Source organism: Delphinapterus leucas, chromosome 1 (assembly GCF_059928025.1).
Source record: "Delphinapterus leucas isolate spDelLeu-1000000601 "Yukka" chromosome 1, BTC_Dleu_Yukka2, whole genome shotgun sequence".
NCBI lineage: Eukaryota > Metazoa > Chordata > Mammalia > Artiodactyla > Monodontidae > Delphinapterus > Delphinapterus leucas.
In genome coordinates this window covers 147785213-147809036 of record NC_143129.1, presented here as the reverse complement: position 1 = coordinate 147809036, position 23824 = coordinate 147785213, and the positions used below count along the sequence as shown (strand labels likewise).

The 23824-nt window shown below is 36.5% G+C and overlaps 1 protein-coding gene across 1 annotated transcript in view; it reads right to left on the bottom strand.

Annotated features, from left to right (window-relative positions):
* Positions 1-23824, bottom strand: part of EPS15 (epidermal growth factor receptor pathway substrate 15) — a 159388-nt gene that overhangs the window by 31866 nt on the left and 103698 nt on the right. The window contains exons 14-21 of the mRNA XM_022575663.2: positions 20274-20435; positions 19678-19875; positions 13553-13756; positions 11499-11615; positions 11182-11272; positions 8853-8888; positions 7676-7812; positions 3268-3337 (exon numbers count right to left, since the gene is read on the bottom strand). Coding sequence (XP_022431371.1) covers positions 3268-3337; positions 7676-7812; positions 8853-8888; positions 11182-11272; positions 11499-11615; positions 13553-13756; positions 19678-19875; positions 20274-20435 — 1015 coding nt within the window. The remainder of the gene's footprint in view (positions 1-3267; positions 3338-7675; positions 7813-8852; positions 8889-11181; positions 11273-11498; positions 11616-13552; positions 13757-19677; positions 19876-20273; positions 20436-23824) is intronic.

The window sequence follows — 23824 nt, the reverse complement described above, 5'->3', positions numbered from 1 at the left end:
TACAGACTGCCAACAAACACATGAAAGAATGCTCAACATCATTAATCATTAGAGAAATGCAAATCAAAACTACAATGAGATATCATCTCACACCAGTCAGAATGGCTATCATCAAAATATCTAGAAACAATAAATGGTGGAGAGGGTGTGGAGGAAAGGGAACACTCTTGCACTGCTGGTGGGAATGTGAATTGGTTCAGCCACTATGGAGAACAGTGTGGAGGTTCCTTAAAAAACTACAAATAGAACTACCATATGATCCAGCAATCCCACTACTGGGCATATACCCTGAGAAAACCAAAATTCATAAAGAGTCATGTACCAAAATGTTCACTGCAGCTCTATTTACAATAGCCTGGAGATGGAAACAACCTAAGTGCCCATCATCGGATGAATGGATAAAGAAGATGTGGCACATATATACAATGGAATATTACTCAGCCATAAAAAGAAACGAAATTGAGTTATTTGTAGTGTGGTGGGTAGACCTAGAGTCTGTCATACAGAGTGAAGTAAGTCAGGAAGAAAAAGACAAATACCGTATGCTAACACATATATATGGAATTTAAGAAAAAGAAACGTCATGAAGAACGTAGGGGTAAGACAGGAATAAAGACACAGACCTACTGGAGAACGGACTTGAGGATATGGGGAGGGGGAAGGGTGAGCTGTGACAGGGCGAGAGAGAGGCATGGACATATATACACTAACAAACGTAAGGTAGATAGCTAGTGGGAAACAGCCGCATGGCACAGGGATATTGGCTCGGTGCTTTGTGACCGCCTGGAGGGGTGGGATAGGGAGGGTGGGAGGGAGGGAGACGCAAGAGGGAAGAGATATGGGAACATATGTATATGTATAACTGATTCACTTTGTTATACAGCAGAAACTAACACACCATTGTAAAGCAATTATACCCCAATAAAGATGTTAAAAAAAAAAAGAAGAAATTAAAGATGATACAAACAGATGGAGAGAGAATACCATGTCCTTGGATTGGAAAAATCAACATTGTGAAAATAACTGTACTGTCCAAAACAATCTACAGATGCGGTGCAATCCCTATCAAACTACTGATGGCATTTTTCACAGAACTAGAACAAAAAATTTCACAATTTGTATGGAAACACAAAAGATCCCAAATAGCAAAAGCAATCTTGAGAAAGAAAAATGGAGATGGAGGAATCAGACTCCTGGACTTCAGACTATACTATAAAGCTACAGTAATCAAGACAGTATGGTACTGGCACAAAAACAGAAAGATAGATCAATGGAACAGGATAGAAAGCCCAGAGATAAACCTATGCACATATGGTCACCTTATTTTTGATAAAGGAGGCAAGAATATACAATGGAGAAAAGACAGCCTCTTTGATAAGTGGTGCTGGGAAAACTGGACAGCTACATGTAAAAGAATGAAATTAGAACACTCCCTAACACCATACACAAAAATAAACTCAAAATACATCAACAACCTAAATGTAGGGCCAGACACTATAAAACTCTTAGAGGAAAACATAGAACACTCTGTGACATAAATCACAGCAAGATCTTTTTTGACCCACCTCCTACAGCAATGGAAATAAAAACAAATATAAACAAATGGGACCTAATGAAACTTAAAAGCTTTTGCACAGCAAAGGAAACCATAAACAAGATGAAAAAACAACCTTCAGAATGGGAGAAAATGTTTGCAAACGAGTGGACAAAGGATTAATCTTTAAAATATACAAGGAGCTCATGCAGCTCAATATCAGAAGAACAACCAACTCAATCCAAAAATGGGCAGAAGACCTAAATAGACATTTCTCCAAAGAAGATATACAGGTCGCCAGCAAACACATGAAAGGATGCTTAACATCAGTAATCATTAGAGAAATGCAAATCAAAATTGCAATGAGGTATCACCTCACACCAGTCAGAATGGCCATCATCAAAAAATCTACAAACAATAAATGCTGGAGAGGGTGTGGAGAAAAGGGCACCGTCTTGCACTGTTGGTGGGAATGTAAATTGATACAGCCACTATGGAGAACAGTACGGAGGTTCCTTAAAAAACTAAAAATAGAACCACCATACAACCCAGCAATCCCACTACTGGGCATATACCCTGAGACAACCATAATTCAAAAAGAGTCAGGTACCACAATGTTCACTGCAGCTCTGCTTACAATAGCCAGGACATGGAAGCAACCTAAGTGTCCATCAATAGATGAATGGATAAAGAAGGTGTGGCACATATATACAATGGAATATTATTCAGCCATGGAAAGCAATGAAATTGAGTTATTTGTAGTGAGGTGGAGGGACCTAGAGTCTGTCATACAGAGTGAAGTAAGTCAGAAAGAGAAAGACAAATATCGTATGCTAACACATATATATGGAATCTAGGGGAAAAAAAAGGTCCTGAAAAACCTAGGGGGAGGACAGGAGTAAAGATACAGACGTAGAGAATGGACTTCAGGATACGGGGAGGGGCAAGGGTAAGCTGGGACAAAGTGAGAGAAGTAGAACTGACATATATACACTACCAAATGTAAAATAGATAGCTAGTGGAAAGCAGCCACATAGCACAGGGAGATCAGCTCGGCACTTTGTGGCCACCTAGAGGGGTGGGATAGGGTGGGCGGGAGGGAGATCCACGAGGGAGGAGATATGGGGATATATGTATATGTATAGCTGCTTCACTTTGTTATACAGCAGAAACTAACACACTATTGTAAAGCAATTATACTCCAATAAAGATGTTAATAAATAAATATACAAGTTAAAAAAAAAAAGAAGGATAAATGGAAAATTAGATTCCATAAATAAAGCATGAAAACTGCGTACCAGAATAATATTTAGTTCTTCTCTGTCTTATTAACAGGACCTATGCACTATAGTAAAGCTAACAGCAGTACCTATGGGAAGCCACTAATTTTTAAATTTAGGTCAAGATCCATAAGAATGAATGCTGAGTTTGAAAATGCCAAGCAACGCTGCCTTTTATAAAGCCAAAAGGGTTTTTATTCGTTTTACTGACATTGGCTAGAGTACATATTAAGCTGTTTAATAAGAACAATAAATCAGATAAAAAATGATAAGTAGAAAGTGATACAAAAACACCATTCTTATTATTGGTAGAATGCAACAGGATATAGCTATGCGATCATTTTAACGCCATAAATAAGTAAACAGGATGAATATATTTGGACACGAAAAGAAAGATGCTTAATGAGAGGGTGGTGTTTACTGTTGAAAGACACTGATAAATTATCTCCTTACCCAAATCGCTGGCTGCAACCACAGCCGTCCCACCGGGAGCAAAAGGATCATTGTGCTCTAATGTTTCCACCTAAACAAATTACACAAGTCATGACTCAGAGAGGCAACATTTTAGAGCTGAGACCACATTGCCACACCAAAGAAAATATTCTTTACAAACTCTAAATCAATTAGGAGCAAATGTTTACCCCTACTGATTTGCAAACTTATTAAACTGAAATGATACATATCATTTTCTAATCTTTTACTGTGAAACATAACATACATTCAGAAAAATATATGGAACATTATGTACAGTTTAATAAATAAGTATCAAGTGAACACCTATGCAATCACCTCCCAGGAAACTGCTAACATCTCAAAAGTCTTCATGTGTCCCGCTCCAATCACAATCCCATCCCTAATAATACAGAGACTTCCCATATGCCCTTTACTCACCTTCCTCTAATGTTAATGTGTGAGAGAGAAAGAGAGGGGGAGGCAAAGAGAGAGAACTTGAGCGAGGGAGAGTGCTTTCTGCTAAAAAAATTCAGCAGCTTTCAATAATAAGCCATGTAAATATCTGGATCAAATGGCAAGGGTGAGAGGCTACAAAGAGTGAGGACTTCACCAGAAGCCAGCGATTCTAAGTATTGAACTGTCTTCCTACTTTACTTTGTTTTTAAATCATAGTCAAACAAAATACATATTTAAGAAGATAACTGAACTAACTTTCTGGCATCAGGCTCTTTTTAAGAGGCCAGCCAAAAGCCTTGGCATACAGTTAGATAAAAGGGGCGTGAAAAGAGTTTTGGAATATTTATCTCCTACTCTGACTCATGACTAGCAATGTCATCTGTATTACAGGATCTATTTCTAATCGTCAAGAAATTGGGTATTAACAATTGAATGTCAAAGGATATTGGAGAGCTCAAGTAAAACATGTATTTGAAAAGACAGAAGCAATGCTAACTGGGACTTAAGAGTATATTCTCGTTTTATAAAACAGGACCCATTAAAACAAAACTACTAGCAGAAAGAAGTAAATACTAGTGATGTTTTCAGAACTGAAAATGATAGTACTTATTTTAACTGATGCTTATCTTAACTTACATTTTTATAAAATGAACATGCTACCTTATACTCTGATTATCTGCTGAATGAATAAATAGCAATCAAGGGGGAAAAATATCAAGTTGGTCTGTATAGCAAAGTAACTCTCCATGGTTCCTAATATAATACTTAAAATGCCAGTGCGAGAGACAGTCACAGACATGATAACTAAAGTCACCAACTATTACTGCTTCTTCTCTTAACTGAGAGAAGGAAAAACTAACAGGCCTGATTTTTAACAATAGCTTGCAGATTTTATGTACCATCACAGAGAGAAATAGAGAAAGTATGCCTACCTGTGCGTCAGGTTTTATTTCTATTCCTTTATCATACACTGTGCAACCAACCTAAAAGGCCACTGGGACAGCAAGGGGAACAGGATGGACTGTGCAGCCCATGAGGGAATAAGTGGCCACAAAACTCTTTATGTTATGTTCAGTTTGATAATTAGGCAATTTAGTACACAAAAGTAATTTTCATGACTAAAATACAGACGGTATAATTTTATAGAATTAATGTTCCAAAATCCTACAAAGTCACCTAATTTATCACTGAAATTCTCTCTTCTGCATCAGCCATCAACTCCCTCATTTCACAATATGACTTACTTAGCACGTACACAGTAGCTACCACACACTAGCTAGAATAGTAGGAAATGGCACTTGTTTTTTTGGTTTGGTTTTTAAAATTATGTCCTTCTGAGAACAGAGACCATCCTTGAAGGAATAGGAAAGATTTTTGGGGAGAGATTCATGTCTGGAGGCATTAATAGAGGCCCGTTTGAAAAGAAGGAAGATGACAAAAAACAGGGGTTTGTAGCTAGGAAGAAATGAGTTTAAATTTTAGACTACAGTGGTGAAGACCTTAGATTTTGGTCAGATAGACCACGGTCTGAATTTAGTTGTATCACTTACTAACTTACACTTAACCTCTCATTTATTGATCTTTATCTTAAAATGAGGATGAAACATGAGCCTCATAAGATTACTGTGATGCTTAAATGAGGTAACACATGAAAAGAATTTAGCACCATGCCTGGAGCATAGAAGAGATTAGATAAAAGTAACAATTGTTATATTGCCAATTTGGTGTTTAGTTTAGTTTTGAAGGGAGAAATTAAGAGCTGTCAGCAAGGGCATTTTTGCTTTCAAAACCTGGGGAGAAAAGGGAAAAAGTAAGTAGAATGAATGGTAGAAAAGTTTCACCAGGGAAGAGGAACAAAAGAAACTTGTTTATTTTTATTTGTTTTTGTTTGTTTGTTTGTTTTTGCGGTATGCGGGCCTCTCACTGTTGTGGCCTCTCCCATTGTGGAGCACAGGCTCTGGACGTGCAGGCTCAGCGGCCATGGCTCACGGGCCCAGCCGCTCTGCGGCATGTGGGATCTTCCCGGACTGGGGCACGAACCCGTGTCCCCTGCATCGGCAGGCGGACTCTCAACCACTGCGCCACCAGGGAAGCCCAAAACTTGTTTATTTTTAAATGAGGAAGAGATGCTTTGGCTTTCTTGCTCTTTAAACAATAAGAGTGGATAATGAGAGGCTAAAATAAGGTGAGAGGAAAAGAATTCAGGTTGCAGCCAATTTGAGAAAAATTTGGCAAATGGGCCCACACTGCAAACTAAGTGTTGTAGGAAAACAGAGTATCCAGTAGCCTGTGGAAACCACAAATATTTAGTTACAGAGGCATTTGCTTAGTTTTACATCAGTGGAAAAAACCAGCTGCTGGCCAAGTAGCTGAATATAGTACTGAATACTGTATTAGAATACAGTAAGGAAGTAATTCAAGAACACCAAAGTCTATTATCTTTAAAAGAATCAATTACTCTTTTAAGGAAGTTTTCCTAATCTAAGAGTATTAAAAGACAAAATTTTTGCTTCACATGCCTGTCAATCAACTGTTCCTTTCTAGGTCTGGTTTACTTACAGATGTGAAATATCCTGCCTCAAAAAATAAGCCTTCAAATAAAAAATTTAAAACAAACCAAACAAACACGAAAAAAAGCAATTAAAAAGCCCTCCAAAACCATTCATAATTATTGAAATTGGGTGACAGATACATGGAAGTTAAAATATTTCATTATGTTACTCTATTTTGCATGTGTTTAAATATCCATAACATAAAGGTTTTGTTTTCAAAGCCTCCAGATGATAAAGCACTTAGTTGTCTGGACTTAGTTAATTTTTCTGAGTCCTGGTGTCCTTATTATTAAAATAGGGACACCAACACCTACTTTGCAAGATTGATGTGAAGATTAGAAATTATGACTGTGAAGCACACAGAAGTACCGGGATCATAGTTCATGGTTATTAAATAGTAATTGTTGTTCTATGTATATGTTATCAAGAGAGTCTGACATTTAGTGGGAATTTATACTTCTTTACAAGAATAACACTCCAGATATGTCTATAAAATAACAGAAATGATTTTATTTTTTTAAAAAAATCAATGCTGTTCCTTTTAAATTGATTTCATTATTTCAATAATGCATACCAAACATTTTTTAAAAGCTTTACTGAACACTGGTTTATGGATTTTTAATCATTTATTCTTAATATCCCCAATGGGATAAAATTTGGTCCTTTGAAGGGTGGACTTGATATTTGGATGACATGAGTTATTCTAGTCAATTCCAATGGGTGATCAAGGTGTGAAATACCAGTCTGAGCCAAAAACTAGATGGGTTCGATGAGGCTGAAATTTTTATATGGTCCATCAGAAGTAATCTACAAGAGGATTCTTTCATCACTGTGTATTTCAAGAAACTCATTTGCAGACAGAATCCAAAAGATCCACTGTATACCCATTCTCTTAAAGACAAAATATACTTGGCCAATTAGTTCTTCACTTGTAACATATATGCCTGATGTGGAAGGAATAAGATTTACCAGGAAGGTGTCTGATTCTCATTCCCAGGAGTTAGTGTCAGTTTGGCAAATAATTTTCTTGTCTAGAGTACTGAATTATTTATATCCTTCGGATTTGAAAGATGACTCAAATAGTGTATGACTTTATAGGTAAATTGTTTTTATCATTTTTTTTCTACATTCTTCTCTTTCCCTACTTCTTCTCTGACCATTAAACCGAAGTTAACATATATTTATTGACCACTTAACCACAGTACAGGCAAGGCATGTGTGCTAAATGTTTTATAAGATATAGTTCCTACCCTCAAGGAATTTACTATCTAGCAATGATTAATAGTCTTGTTATTTCACTAGTTTTCTGCTCAATAAACTGTCTGCTCTTAAAAAAGAAAAAGAGAAACTCTTTCAGAACATCTGTTATCCATTCAACATTTTTTAACCCTCCTACTTACCAACGTATTACTGCTATTGCTGGCTGCACTGAAAGGGTCAGTACTTGAAGTGGCAAAAGGATCAGTAGAAGATTGCTTGAAGAAACAGTCAGATGCAAACGGATCTGAACCTTTGAAAGGATCACCTCCAAATGGATCTAAGAAAATACAACACAAATATGAGAGATTACAAAATTATTACTCTAAATTTCCTGTCACCAAAGGCAGGATAACTGACTTAATTAAAAGGCATTTTGAACTCCTGTAGAATCTAAGTTAGGTACTTTATGTTTTGACTACTTATTTGGTCAGAAAAAAGTACAAGCAGTTGCATCTAGTTAAATAGCTTTAATTAACATTCTTTCCTACTTGTTCATCATTCATTCAAAGCAAATGAGTAATTCCAACACTTACTACACAAATGTTGCCTATATGCTAGGATTAAATAATTCCTCTAAACTGGTGATTTTAATTTTGGGGGTGGGGACAGAATCACAGTTTCCTTTGTGGTTTTGATAAAAGACAGAGTCTTTCACCTAATAAACTTATTTTTTAATTAGCATATAATATCAAGTGATCCCATTTTGAGACCCTTATTCTGTGCTATCATAACTAAAGAAACAACAAAAACTTCTAAATGTATTTCTCCCTCTGAGCTCAAGGGTAACAGCCAATAGTTTGGAACAGGTTTGGGAAGCATAACTAAATGGTACACAAGATTTGCTTTATTCTAATGCAAAAATCCCAGAGAAAGAATATCTTAAAAAGCTTAACACTTAGTAATTCTTTAAGATCTTTACTCTTCCCCCATTCATTCAAATAGGCTTTAATCTTAGGAAAACAAAAGTTCTAAACCCTGTAAGAATGTAGATCATTTTGTTTATTTAATCCTTGGCGAATAAGGAGAAATCAGTGTAAATACTATTAAAAGCATCAAAGTACAAGCACTAATATCTTTTTTTATAAAGTACAGCTAACAGTTTATTAAGCAAATTCACAAGTATCTACCACTTTTTCTCTGAAAATGCCAGGCACATACAACATCTTAGTGAGGGCTTGGGTCAATTTTAAAACTGAATAAAAAGGAAGTCCATTTCCTATAACTACCCAACTGTGAGATCTCATTCCTAAATATACATAAGCTTATAATTAAGTAGAATCAAATTAAAGCTAAGAAGGACCTCAATAATATACTAACCAATTTTCCCAAAAGGATCATCCTTGAAAGGATCATCTGTGATAAAATAAATAAGCAGAAATCAAAATCACAATATTCACTGTTGTGGCACCATTACTTAAAGGGTAACTTTAAAACAAAAGCAAAGTTTCTTAAAGCAAAGTTTGTTTCATTAACTCTACCTCAAAGTAGATAAAACAATGAATGCCATCCACCTTTAGGAAATATTTTTTAAAAGTAATAAGTAAGGGCAGAACATCAATACACCTCATAAAAGAGACAAATCTGAATTGAGTCAACTATACTTACCTCCTGACCACAAGGTCAGGTTACAGATGGAGGGGAAAAGAGAGGCATGACAGCAAGAATTTTACTAATAAAATCTCTACTTTTCAATGGATTACTGGATAGGTATTACCATCAACACTTTAGAAACAAAGACACTAAGTTTCACTGAGGTAAAAAAAAAAAAAAAAAAAATGCTTATAGAATTGAAGAGTCTAGAAATAAATCCTTACACGTTTATTGTCATTTGATTTTTGACAAGAGTTCCAAGACAACTCAATGGGGTTAAAGAATTGTCTTTTCAACAAATGGTGCTGGGACACTGAATATCCACATGCAAAAGAATATAGTTGGACCCCTATCTCACACCATATACAAAATTAACTCAAAATGGATCAAATACCTAAATATAACAGCTAAAACTATAAAGCTCTTAGCAGAAAAAGTAAATCTTCATGACTTTGGACCTTAGATATGAAATCAAAAGCACGAGTGAAAAAAATTTTTTAAATAGGTAAGTTAGACTTCATCAAAATTAAGACAACACTGAACACAAGAAAATAGTTGCAAAGCATATGCTTGATAAGGGATTTATATTCAGAATATGTAAAGAACTCTTACAAATCAACAATAAAAAGACAAACAACCCAATTTAAAAAAGGGCAAATGATCTGAATAAATGTTTCTCCAAAGAAGATATATGGATGGTCAATAACCACAAAGAAAGATGTTCAACAATGTTACTCACTAAGGAAATAAAAATCAAACCCAAATACGATACCATTTCACACTCACTACAATGGCTATAATCAAAAGGATAGACAGTGACAAGTGCTGACAAAGATATGGAGAAACTGCAACCCACATACAATACTGGTGGGAATACATAATGGTACAGACACTTTGGAAAACAGTTTGGCAGTTCCTCAAATGATTAAATAGAGTACTATGATCTGATATATACCCCGGAGAAATGCAAACATATATCCACACAAAAACTTGTATATAAATGTTCAAGATAGCATTATTCAAAAGAGTCAAAAAAGTGGAAACAACCCAAATGTCCATCAACCAATGAATAAGTAAAATGTGGTATATCCATCCAATGTAATAATATTCATCGATAAAAAGAAATGAGATATTGAACCATACTACATGAGTAACCCTTGAAAATATTAGGCTAAATGAAAGAAGCCAGACATAAACATGTATTGTGTAATTCCATAAATATGCACATCTACAGAGACAGAAAGTAGATTAGTGGTTGCCTAGAGCTGGGGATAGGGGAATGGGAAGTGACTTATAATGTGTATGGAGTTGCTCTATGGGGTGATAAAAAATGTTCCAAAATTAGATTTTAGTGAGGATTATACAACTCTGTGAATGTACTCAAACAATTTAATTGTATACTTTAAATGCTCAATTTATTTATCTTTTATCACTTTATCAATAAGGAAGTTTTTTTAAAAAGAGTTCTAATTTCTAGGCTTATTTCTGCCATGACTCTAAACAAATTATTCCATTTAGGCACCTCAGTTTCCCATCTTTAAAACTGACCTATCAGTTTCACAAGGTAAGTTTGGAAATAAGTAAAAAGCAAAAAGAACTTTGAAACAAATGGTATTTAACGTAGTTTACAATGACATCAGACATTTTAATTTATTAAACTCATATTTCTTCAATAAGACTGTAGGCACCTTAAGGGCAGTGATCGGGCTACTAACTACTACAATTTCCACTCTTTTAAAAGCATGATGTTGGCACTTTTGGTAATTAATTGCCGGTTGACTTAAGAGTGCCCAATCTCCTCTCTTTCTTTGGGCTCCTATTCTGAAGAAGAAACATACTCTTAATTAGGGGTCCCTGAGACATAAGCAAAGGCTTAGTTCCAGGACTCAGTTGCCTGAAGGGGACAAATACTAAAATCTGACTATATAAAACCTCACTCTCCCTTTTACTTTTGTTATAACGAGTAGGCTCTCAAAACTAAAGCCCAAATTCCTATACAGCTTATGTATTAAAACCCTTTTTGGTAAATCTGTAATATAAATATAAGAGTACTTACTGCCAACAAAAGGATCAGACTGGAAAAAATCCAAGTTTGAATCTGCAACTGGATTTGTCAGTGAACTTGATTCTACATTAAATGGATCTTCCTAAAAATAATTTTAAATTAAAAAAAAAGTTTTAGAAACCAATGTTTTAAAAGGTAACATTTAAAAATAAAATAACATGTTTGAAAAATCAACTGATGGTAACATAAATATTTTTGTGGTCATAAAGTCCACTTAACACATTTTTCTCTTTCCTTAGACTAAAACAGTGTACAGCCCATCTTGAGAAGACAGTGATAAAAACATTTAATTATAAAATTATTTTTACCTCTTTTGAATGTCTGTCACTATTAAATTCAGGACAAACTTTTTCCTTAACAACTGTAGTCACCACTTCGTTTTCATCAGTCACACCAGAAGGCGGTATTTCAGGACTGCTTCTTGCCTACAAAATATTAATTCTTCATAGACTTACAATGTATTTTCTACTTGGCAGGAGAAACTGACAAAGAATAGTCAAAAATTACTAAAAAATTTTAAAAGACAAGCAGAACATATTCAGTGAATGACTTCTCCCATAATCTTTCTTAAGAAAATGGTATTACCAAGCATCATAGCCACTCAAGGCCAGAAAACTTCAGGTCTTTCTTAACTACTTCCCTTTGGTCATCCCCCAGCTATATTCCAAGTCTTGCTGAGTCTACCTCCTATCTCTTTCTTAAATCCTTCCTTTCTTCTCCATCCTCACTGTCACTATCATTCATTTGCAGTATCATCATTTCTGGTCCGTGTTACTGTAGTAATAACCTTCCAACTGCCTTCTGCCTCCAATATGTGTCCTTCCCATCTACCTTCTTATGGTAGCCAAAGCAATAGATATAAAATGTGAATCTGATCATGACTCTCTGGTTAAAAGTCCTTCAACGGCTTCCCGTTGTTTTCTGGATCTAAATTTCTGATCTAAGAAGTGCAAAGGGCAATCTCCATTTCATACCACCCTATGTCTTTGAAGGATAACCTAGTAATCTCCATTCTGTGCTTAAAAAAATATTGTATAATATATCCAAGACTGCACTGTCAAAATAATATTAAGTCTGTTAATTTTACATCCTTAATATCTCTCAAATTTGTATTCTTCTCATCATCATCCCTCCTATTACTGGTTAAGTCTAGGTTAAAACAATTCTCAAACAGACCATTCCAACAGTCTCTTACCATACGGCTGTGTCCAGTCCTACTCTTCAATCTATTATCCACTTTTTTTTTGGCTGCATCACACGGCTTATAGGATCTTAGTTCCCTGACCTGGACTTGAACCTGGGCCACGGCAGTGAAAGCGCCAAGTCCTAACCACTGGACCAACAGGGAATTCCCTAACCACATTTTTAAAAAGGTAAACTCAATCCTGTCACCTCTTGCTTAAAAATTCTTCAATAGCTACTCACTGTAGTAAGATGAATTCCCCAATGCTTCAAGATGAATCCAAATTTCTTACTCTCTGGTCCTTTCTGACCTACAAGTAGTCATTTTTATCTAGGTACACATCATAATCACCCATGGAATTTGTTTTTAAAATATATGTACCTGGCTTCAACCCAGAAACTCTAGTTCAACAAGTTTGAAGTGGGGCACAGACATCTCTATCTTGATAAAAAGTACAGAGGTAATGCAGGTAACCCCCTAGGAGAGAGCCTCATCTCCTACCAATACATTCCCCACCATCACAAAATATCCTCCAAAAACTTCTCATGATCCTGTGCAGAATGTTTTCTCCCATTTCATACCTATGCTAATGCTGTTTCCTCTGCTAGGAATGTACTACCTTCTCTGTTGCTAAACCCCTTCTCACTTCAATGGCCACTTGTAAAGCTTCCCTATGACATCTTCTCTGAGCCTCCTCCAAGCTATCCTACCTGAATATCCTATGCTTGCTTTATCACAGCCTTTTAACACAGTGTTACATGACTAGACTGTGTGCAGCTTGAAGACGGGGTTAAAGGTCTTTTGTCTCTGTAACTCTCATACATAACAGCAGCACTCTTGCATTAGTTGGTGTTCTCCAAAAAAACCAGTAAATAAATGTCCTCAATGTTATGAAATAAAGAATTACTTTCAGCTTTGGGCAAGAGTACTTAAAAACTATTTTTAAAAGTTACTATCTATAGAACTACTATTCTGAAAACATGCTCTATAACAATAGATCAGTTAAAATTATATTTCTACACTAGTTAAAACTGTTAGAACCCATTCTCCGCCTCTCAACTGTCTCCGATGAGGCAAGGCCACATATTTACATTAGGTATGATGTCAACAAAACTTCGATCTAAATTAATTGTTTTTTTCTGAAGTTGATTATGAAATTTAAGGAACTGTTAGACTCACTGGAGACTCCTGGTGTATGGACTCAGACTCTAGGTTGCTCTGGCCTTCAGTGTGCTCATTAAGATTGGCTGTTTCACTGCTGCTGGTGCTGAGACTGCAATAATCTGTAGCGCCATTCACAAGAATGCTGTGTGGACTACTGCACCAATTTAATTGATTATTATGGTTTTCCAGCTCTTTCATTTCCATCAGCTTCATTTGCATCTATCAACACAAAGTAGAAATACAAAACAGAATTTATTAATAGAAAGACATGTAATGTAAAAATAACTATATACTTAGACTTGGTCAAGGATAAATTTGCTTCCATTAAGGAATGCAGCATGACTTAGTAATCCATCCCAGCAAGTTCTCCTCTTGAAATTCCAATATATATGGATTTGCTTTTTGTACATCTTCTGACGCTCTAAGAATTTTAATTCAAATATCTCCAAGTTGGCAGTCCTTTATAATATAATTAGAAAAAAGGTCAGGGTACTAGGAAAAAGATAGCACAGTGGCAGAGCAAGAGAAGATTTTGTGATGAAGCTTTAGGAGAGAGAAAGGAAGTTGAGGGAGAGTACACAAGACTTTGGAGCCATCCATACTCCTATTGGGAAGAAGAGAAGTGAAGACAGAGGTGAAATAAGCTAGTGTTCTATCCTGTGGCATTACTTATTAATGGGCTAGAGCCCTAGGAAGTAGTCTCTAAATCTAAGGTATGCCAAACAGGTTAAATAAAGGACTTTTTAAAATCTCAATAGCCAAGTGACTTTATACACCTGGGACAACAGTGGGACAAAAAATGGTATGCAATAAATTGTAATATATATAAAAAGAAAAATGTGGGGCACCAGAGGAAGGAAAAAATGCTTATTTATACCAACGTCTACAATAAAAACAAATTTACATATACCTCAAAGAAACTGATAGCAGAATCAAAACTGTTTCTAGTGAAAAGGAATAATAAAAGGAATTTTACTGAATAGCACCCATTTTCACAAAAAATATACATTTTTTAATTATATTGGAGTCCTCTTTATTAGCATGTTATATTTTTTGTTTTTAGCAAATATAAAAATTACCTATTGACATTTTGTAAATCAAGGCTCTGTTCCCTAATCTTATTCCCCTAACATTCCCCATAAGGTTTTTAAGTTGCTCAATTTGGAATCTGTAATTTACCAAAGGTCTTTTCAGGGTCATAACCTGGGAAAAGAACATCTGGACTGGGAGACAGATGTAAATCTAGCTCTATCACCTTCTAGTTAGGTGATCTTAGTCAAAGTAACCTCTCCAAGCCTCCATTTCTTAATCCATAAAGGTAGTAAGAACTATCTCCATAGATGAATGTTAAGTGGAGCAAGATAGATTTGAAAGAACTCTGTAAAATGTAAAGGCCTGGGCTTCCCTGGTGGCGCAGTGGTTGAGAGTCCGCCTGCCGATGCAGGGGACACGGGTTCGCACCCTGGTCTGGGAAGATTCCACATGCTGTGGAGCGGCTGGGCCCGTGAGCCATGGCCGCTGAGCCTGCACGTCCGGAGCCTGTGCTCCGCAACGGGAGAGGCCACAACAGTGAGAGGCCCGCGTACCGCAAAAAAAAAAAAGTAAAGCCCTATGTAAAAGATGGACAATGTGTGTAAAAGTGCCTGGCACACTGCATTTCTCACTATTATATTGCAATTAAATATTCCTGTTCCTTTTCCACTAATTCACTCTACTTTTAAAAAGATAAAGACTTGAGCCTGAGGGTAGAGACCACAATTTTTGTTACCAACTTTGTATCTCCAACATCTAGGACAATGATGCATACTGTAAGTGCTTAATATATGTTCACTGAAAAACGCAACTATTATGCTTATAAATTTAAACAGTGGGCATCATTAAGCATATATGTACATATCTACCAAACTGCACTGTATTTAGGATTTAAACTAACAATCCAAAAATACTACATATTTATTAATCCACAGCATAGGCCTTGTATATTCCTAGTGTTACAGAGCAGTGGCTTATAAACTTACTTTTACTTTAATCCATAGAAAGAAACAGATTCCCTGACCCAGTAAATATATATGTTTATATATGTCTCTCTGTGTGTATTTATATACATAAACACACATATATAGATGCATACATCATATATATAATTATACACACACACACGCACATACAGTGGTAAAACAAGTTCCATGAAGTAATACTTACCCTTACTGCATATAATGCATGCTGATATTTCCTGTTCTCCCTTCTTTCATTTAAAAAATTTATCATGACCATTAAATCAATTTTAATGCCCACTACTACCTTGCAGTATAAGATTTAAAAATTAATACTAAAATAATACCCATCATACAGATGAAACAGTAGGGTGAAATACTTGCCTATCAGAAAGTTCTGTTTAGGACAGTTTGTTCCTTATAGTTATTTCTGAGACAATCAATAGAATCGTGAACACAACTAGGCTTTCCTGTGTCTGGTTCTCCCATGCACCTGTCACTAAGCCTTACTCTCTATGTAAACTTAGAGGATACAGAAAAAAAAAAAATCACACAACTAACACAAGCTCTTTGCAAATTGTGCAAGAAAAGTACAATAAACATTTAGAGTGCCAGAAATACTTGGATAAATAGTATATATTGTATAAGTAAGTTACACAGAGTTAAGGTCAAAGGTTCTTTGTTTTCTTGCAAATACAAGGTAAGAAGTAAAAATAAAAATTCAGCAAGTCAGAAAATTTTTCTTTAGTTATTTCTTTTCCCAAAAAAGCTATAGTTAAGCTTTCAAGAGCAACTTCTTTTTTATAGGCCCTCTGTGGAAAGACATATAGTCACTGAGTCAAGTGTAACAGTTTGGTATGTTTATTCTTAAGGTTTGGCGATCAGACACAAGGATCTAATTCCTTTCACAGATACCAAATATATTCTGGCACACTTGGTAGTACAGCCTGCTGAAACTATTTTCCATGCTCAAAAACACTGTTTTATTTTCTCTCTGATAATTTATAATATCCAGAGTCCTTTCTATTTTTCTCATTTATGCTCCTTCCTTTGAAAGAAATCCTCTTGCAAAAAAGTCAAAGAAAAGAAAATGAAAAGACAAGCCAGAGACTGGGAGAAACTATTTGCAAATCAATTGACTATCTGATAAAGGACTTATCTCCAGAATACATATATATTTTTAAAAACTTATAATTTAATAAGAAGAACCCATTTTTAAAAAATGGGCAAGGGACTTAAACAGATGTTTCATCCAGAAGGATATACAAATGGCTAATAAGCACATGAAAAGATGATCAACATCTCTAGTCATAAGAGAATTACGAATTAAAAACTATGAAGTACCACTTTACATCTACAGGAATGACTACAATCAAAAAGACAATAAGTGTTGGTAAGAATGTGGAGAAACTTGGAACCCTCATACACTGCTAGGGGGAACATAAAATGGTACAGCCACTTTGGAAAAGTTTGGCAATTTAAAGTTAAAAAAAAAAGTTTAACATAACTTTACAATATAAACAACTTTCATATCCAAGAGAAATGAAGACATATGTCCACACAAACAATTGTATGCAAATACAAAATTTAAAGCAGCATTATTTGTAATAGTCAACAAGTGGAAAGGATCCAAATGCCCATTAATTGATGAATGGGTAAACAAAATACCTTATACAATGGACTATAATATTGTTACATGCTACAACATGGATGAGCCTCAAAAACATTATGCTAAGTGAAAGAAACCACATGAGAAAGACCACACAGTGCTTGATTTTCTCTATGTGAAATGTTCAGAAAAAGCAAATTTATAGAAGCAAAACATAGATTAGTAGTTACCTAGGGGTAAGAGTGGGGACTGACTATAAATGGGCACAAGGATCTTTTGGGAGTGATGGAAATGCTCTAAAACTGGATTGGGATGTTTGAGCAACTCTAAATTTACTGAAAATCACTGAATTGGATCCTTAAAACTGGTTAATTTTGTTTTTGGATCTTACACAGAACTCTGGGTTCAAAAATCAGTACTTGGACTTTGCATTTTAGCCCAGAAGGGCCACCCAAGTGACATTTCCGGGGAACAGAATCAACTTCCAGTAAATCAGCAAGCTTCCACCACAAATGGAAATATTCAAATGAATATTTATAAGAAAAAATTGAAGGTATACTGGAAAGACAATGTTTTTTTATTGTTGAAATGCCTACTGCTTCAAGCTAACAGTTTAAACTAAAAATCAGGATGTTGTTGGGTGGGGAGAGTAACGAACATTTTATGAGTGACTGTGCAATCATGTTTGTTATTACTGAAGGAAAAAAGAAAAGGAAACACCGCCCAGTGCACCGTGTTCATTTCGATTTCCAATGACAGAGACTGTCGTGGTGTTTGGTGGCAGAGCAGAAAGAGCACTGAAAAAACTGGTTAATTTTATGGTCTATAAATTATACTTTAAACAACAGTTTTTTTTTAAACTCAAAGAAAACTATTTTAAAGACTGTCCATTTATCTGGTATCATTCCCACTAGGATGACTTTCTTTTGGGTTTCCTACCTGTTTATTGAGTACCTACACTGGGACAAGAACTGTGCTAAATGTTAGGATAAAAATGTATGTTTCTAGACCTAAAAGCTCCATCTACTGAGGGAGACAGACACATAAACAAATGTGCAGGGGGAAATGTTATGATTGCTATAACAGAAGTACAATGTCCAATACAGGCAGGGTTCAGAAAATCCCACAAAGAAATAAGAGGTTAAGCTATGTCTTGCAAGATGAGTGAGCAGGTATTCACCTGCCAGGCAAGAGGGGGGAGGGAAGCATATCAAGGGGAAGAACTTCATTATGTATAATAATTAAGTGACCAGGTTTTAGAAGATCTGAATCTTAGGCTGTGGCTCTTTTGAAGGCTATGTAACCATAGGCAAGTTACTTAACCTTCCTTGGCTTCAATTTGTTCAAATTCAAAATGAAAGGAATGGGCTACATTATCTCTATGCACATCTAACCATCTTACCATCATTCTATAAAATATTATTCTCCATTTAGGGAAGTCAAGAAATAGCATAGCGAAGGATCTATATTCTTGATCTACCATAACACTGCATATTTATCTATACAAAGAACAATTTCCTAATTACAAAAAATACAGGTCTCTAAATGAGCAAAACTGATTTTAAGAATCCCAAAAGGGAAGGCACTGGGTTATTATTTATAAAAATAAGCAACACATACTGAGCACTTATTTACCAAACACTGTGCTCAAATGTCTCACTGGTTTTGCCTCACTGAAACTTTACAAGCAGCTCTAGAAGGTAGAGGAGTACTGTTAATTCTCCAATTTTATTTATTTTTTAAAATTTGGCCATGCCACACAGCTTACGGGGATCACTTAGTTCCCCGACCAGGGGTTAAACCTGGGCCCTTGGCAGTGAAAGGGCAGAGTCCTAACCACTCGACCACCAGAAAATTCCCAATTCTCCAATTTTTTTTTAAAAATAAATTTATTTTTGGCTGCGTTGGGTCTTCATTGCTGAGCGTGGGCTTTCTCTAGTTGCGGCGAGTGGGGGTTACTCTTCGTTGCGGTGCACGGGCTTCTCACTGCAGTGGCTTCTCTTGCTGTGGAGCAGGGGCTCTAGGCACGTGGGCTTCAGTAGTTGTGGCATGTGGGCTCAGTAGTTGTGGCTCGCGGGCTCTAGAGCGCAGGCTCAGTAGTTGTGGCGCATGGGCTTAGTTGCTCCACGGCATGTGGATCTTCCTGGACCAGGGCTTGAACCTGTGTTCCCTGCGTTGGCAGGTGGATTCTTAACCACTGCGCCACCAGGCAAGTCCCCCCAGTCCTCCAGTTTTAAAGATGAGGAATCTGATACTGAGAAGATTGAGGCAGTAAGTGGCAGAGCCAGCATTTAAACCTAAACCATCTAACTACAAATCCTGCACACTCAACCAGGCTCCAGTGATAACCATAAGATGTACAAGATACGTGAGAGTTTTAACTTATGACAGGTGACAAGAAGCCTATTCATACAAAATGACTGAAAATGAAAAATAAACTAGGCAGAGGGAGAAGAAGCAGATAGAGAAAATATTATTTACTAAAAGGGTATGTGAGTGCCCATTTGAGTGTATTTTTCACTGCCACAAAGACTTACTGAACTTATTTCCTGCTGTGAATCTTGCAGGTGCTGCTGAAGAGGGCCCAGCTGGGCCTTCCCTGACTCTACACTCTCCTCCAACTCTGCTGTTTCTTGCTGTAGGCGATTCAGCTCTTCCCTAGCTTTGGCCAGCTCTTCTTCATAAGTGGAGATCTGTGATTCTTGACTAGTTAATTCAGCTTTCAGGGATGAGATCTATAACATGGAGGTGAATGAGAAGAAAGGGGGATTAAAAAAAGAAATGTCATTAAAATATTCCATAATGCATTAGGTTTATTTGTTTAGTTTACTATTTTGGTGGTTTTTTAATGTATTTTTTGTAGAGAAGGGCAATCAGGGGACTGACAGAGGAGAGTGGAAGGCATAGGTACCATACCTCCAACTAAAATTTGGAAAAAAAAAATATGAAGTGTCCTACTTCCCCTGTAATTTCTGGATGAAACATGCCCCATCTCCTTCAATTCCCTGAACTTCATGTTGACTAGACTGCCACCTAACAATAAAAGCAACAAGAAGCAGAGAATGTTTCCATCTTAAGCCGGCAAAAGCAACTAAGGTATAGATACAGGCAGCAGTAAACCGCCAGACTTTACCAGCTGGGCCTCCTCAGCACACTTCTTCCTGACTTCCTGCAGTTGCTCCTCCAGCTGAGCTTTCTGCTCATCCAGCCCATCAAGGAGTTCCTGTACTTGCTGTTTCTGGGCCTGCAGTTTTTGCAGATTAGTATTCTCCCTTTGAACTTCATCTTGAAGATCCTGAAATACAGGGAAATTAACGTATTTATTATCTTTGGAGGCAGGGGAAGGCTAACAATTTATAAAAGCCTATCTTAAGGGAAAGTAAAGTCTCATCTTATTAAGTACATTGTGTTGATGGATTGGAGGATTCATAGCTTTAAATACAGTCTTTACTTGAGGACTTCTTCCCTAGATTCCAGATTTAGAAATTCAATTCGCTTACTCAAATCCATCCTTGGATGTCTGATGGGCTTCTCTAACATATCAAAAACAGAACTCCTGGCATTTCCCCCACCCCATCTGCTTTATCCTCCATCTTCCCCCCTCTCAGTTTCTCTGGCCAAAAAATATAGCATCTTCTCTGACTCTTCTCTTTCTCTCACATCTCATCTCCAATCTGTCAGCAAATTTTTTGCTCCTTCCTTCAAAATATACTTAAAAAACTGGCCACGTTTTTCTTCAACCTTGGTCCCAGTCACTTTTCTCTCTCTCCTAGACTGCTGCCTTCTAATTGGTTTCCCTTCCTCCATGCATGCTACCTTTCAGTTTATTTTCAGCACAGCAGCCACTGTTAAAAACCTACGTCAGATGATGTCACTCCTCTATGTAAAACTCTGCACTGACTTCCCATCTCCCTTACTGTAAAAACCCAAGTCTTTACAATGGCCCCACGTGATCCCATCTCCCGCTTCATTTCCTACTGCTCTCTCCCTTGCCCACTCTATTTCAGCCACACTGGCCTTACTGCTGCTTCTCAAACATGTCACATATGCTCCCTTCTCGGGATCTTTCACTGATTATTCCCTCTTCCTAGAAAGTTCTTCCCCCAAGTATCCACATGCCTCAATCCCCCATCTCTTTGAAGTCTTTGCTCAACTGTTAACTTCTCAGTGAGGCCTTCCTCACCATCACCCACCACCATCTCCCTCCACTGATTCTCCTTCATATACAGCATATAATTTTATTTATTTTCTAGAAGAGCTTTTATTGAGATAATTTACATATCATACAATTCACCCATTTAAAGTCAATGGTTTTTAGTATATTTTACAGAGTTGTGGAACCATGACCACAACAATTTTAGAACATTTTTGTCACTGCAAAAAGAAACCCCATACCCGTTAGCAAGTCACTCCCTATTTCCCTCCTAATCACCCCAGCCCTAGGCAACCACCAATCTACTTTTTATCTCTATAGCTTTGTCTGTTCTAGATATTTTATATGAATGGACTCATACAACGTGTTTTTTTGTGACTGGCTTCTTTGCGACTTAGCATGTTTTCAAGTTGCATCTGAGTTGGCATAAAATAATTAAATAGCTTTATGAGATATAATTTATACAACCATAAAAGGTGCCCATTGTAAGTATACAACTCAGTGAGTTTTAGTAAATATGTACAGTTGTGCAATGATCACCACAATTCAGTTTTATAACACTTCCACAACCTAAAAAGTTCCTTCATACCATTTAGGAGTCAATTCTCATTCCCATTTCAAGCTCCAGGCAACCAGTGACCTGCTTTCTGTTGCTATAATTTTACCTTTTATAGACATTTCATATAAATAGAATCATATAATATGTAGTCTATGGTAATGTGTAGTCTACTGTATTCTTTCTTTTTTATTCTGTAGTCTACTGTATTCTTATACCCAGTATATTTTGAGATTCATCCATGTTACTGCATGTATACATAGTTTGTTCCTTTTTATTGCTTAGTAGTTTTCCATTGTATGGATATACTTTTGATGGACATTTAGACTGATCCTAGTTTTGGCTACTATGAGTAATAGAACGTATCTCCTTCTATTAGAATGTAAGCTCCATGAGTCCAGGGATATTTGCGAATTTTGTTCACTGCTATATTCCCAGTTCCCAGTATACAAGAGGTACTCCATTACTATTTAGTGAATGATGAGTAACACCGTAAAGATGTTAATTCTCTCCTAATTAATCTATATACTCCAATGAAAATCCTAACAAGATTTTCCAAGGAACCTGAAAAGCTCTGGAAGAACATATTCTAAAAATTATTTGGAAGAACAAAGAAAAAAACCAAAAACAGCATTATAAAATGTAAAAAGGGCTTACCCTATAAGATATTATGAATTACTGGAAAGCTAAGATAACTATGACAGCTTGGTTTGATGCAAGGATAGACAAACAGATCAAAGGAAGAGAAAACAGAACTTAGACACAGATCTAGATATATAAAGAAAAAATGATGAGAAGGCATGACATTAAAATTGACTGGAGGAAAAGAGAACTAACTATTCAGTAAATGATGCTGGGCATACCCGAATGGCAAGAAGAAAAAAATTATAAGTCTCTAAATCATACCAAACAGAAAAATTAATTCCAGGTATACTACAGACCTAATGTGAAAGACAAAACTTTAAAATGTGCAGAAGAAAATACAGATCTCAGTGTAAGAAAATTTCTTAAAACAAAAAAAGATAAACCATTTTGAAAATGACATGTTTATTTATTCATCTATGTGCTAGATCTTATGCTTAATGATAAAGGATACAGAGATTAGGGGCTTCCCTGGTGGTGCAGTGGTTAAGAATCCGCCTGCCAATGCAGGGGACACAGGTTCGAGCCCTGGTCCAGGAAGATTCCACATGCTGTAGAGCAACTAGGCCCGTGCACCACAACTACCGAGCCTGCACTCTAGAGCCCACGCACCACAACTACTGAAGCCCGTGTGCCTGGAGCCCGTGCTCAGCAACAAGAGAAGCCAGCGCACTGCAACAAAGAGTAGCCCCCGCTCACCACAATTAGAGAAAGCCTGCGTGCAGCAACAAAGACCCAACACAGCCAAAAATAATAAATAAATAAATAAATTTATTAAAAAAAACAAAACGGATACAGATTTAAAAAAAATACAGTGGGAATCTCTGTACAAGGGAGAGTTGAGAGACAGATGAATGCAACCTTGCCATTACCATTACCACCATGAAACACAGCAGCCAAGATGGCCAAATTTACATATCCTCTGACAATTGGGGTTCCTCATTTGAACCAGAGAAGATCATTTGAATGACTATTTTCCCAATTCTCTGAAGAATGGTAAATTACTAGTACCACTGCAGATGCACAGGAGAGAGGTTAATTCATTATATACAAAGGATTCCATAGGGAATTAGGACTTGATTGTCTCCTGATTGTCTCCAGGAACCACGGGTGAGAAAGAAGAATGGATTGATAACTCCTAAGGCATGTGTCTGCACGAGGTGGGCAGAGATCTTGAAGAGAGTGAAGTAAAATTGTGAACACAAGTTTCTAAAAGTAACAATATCCTTTAAATAACATACTATTCAAAGACCCCAATGATCATTCATCAGAATAAGAATCTAAGAAAATAGAAGAAAAACTTATCAGAAGGTCTCTGAATGATTGCATGACT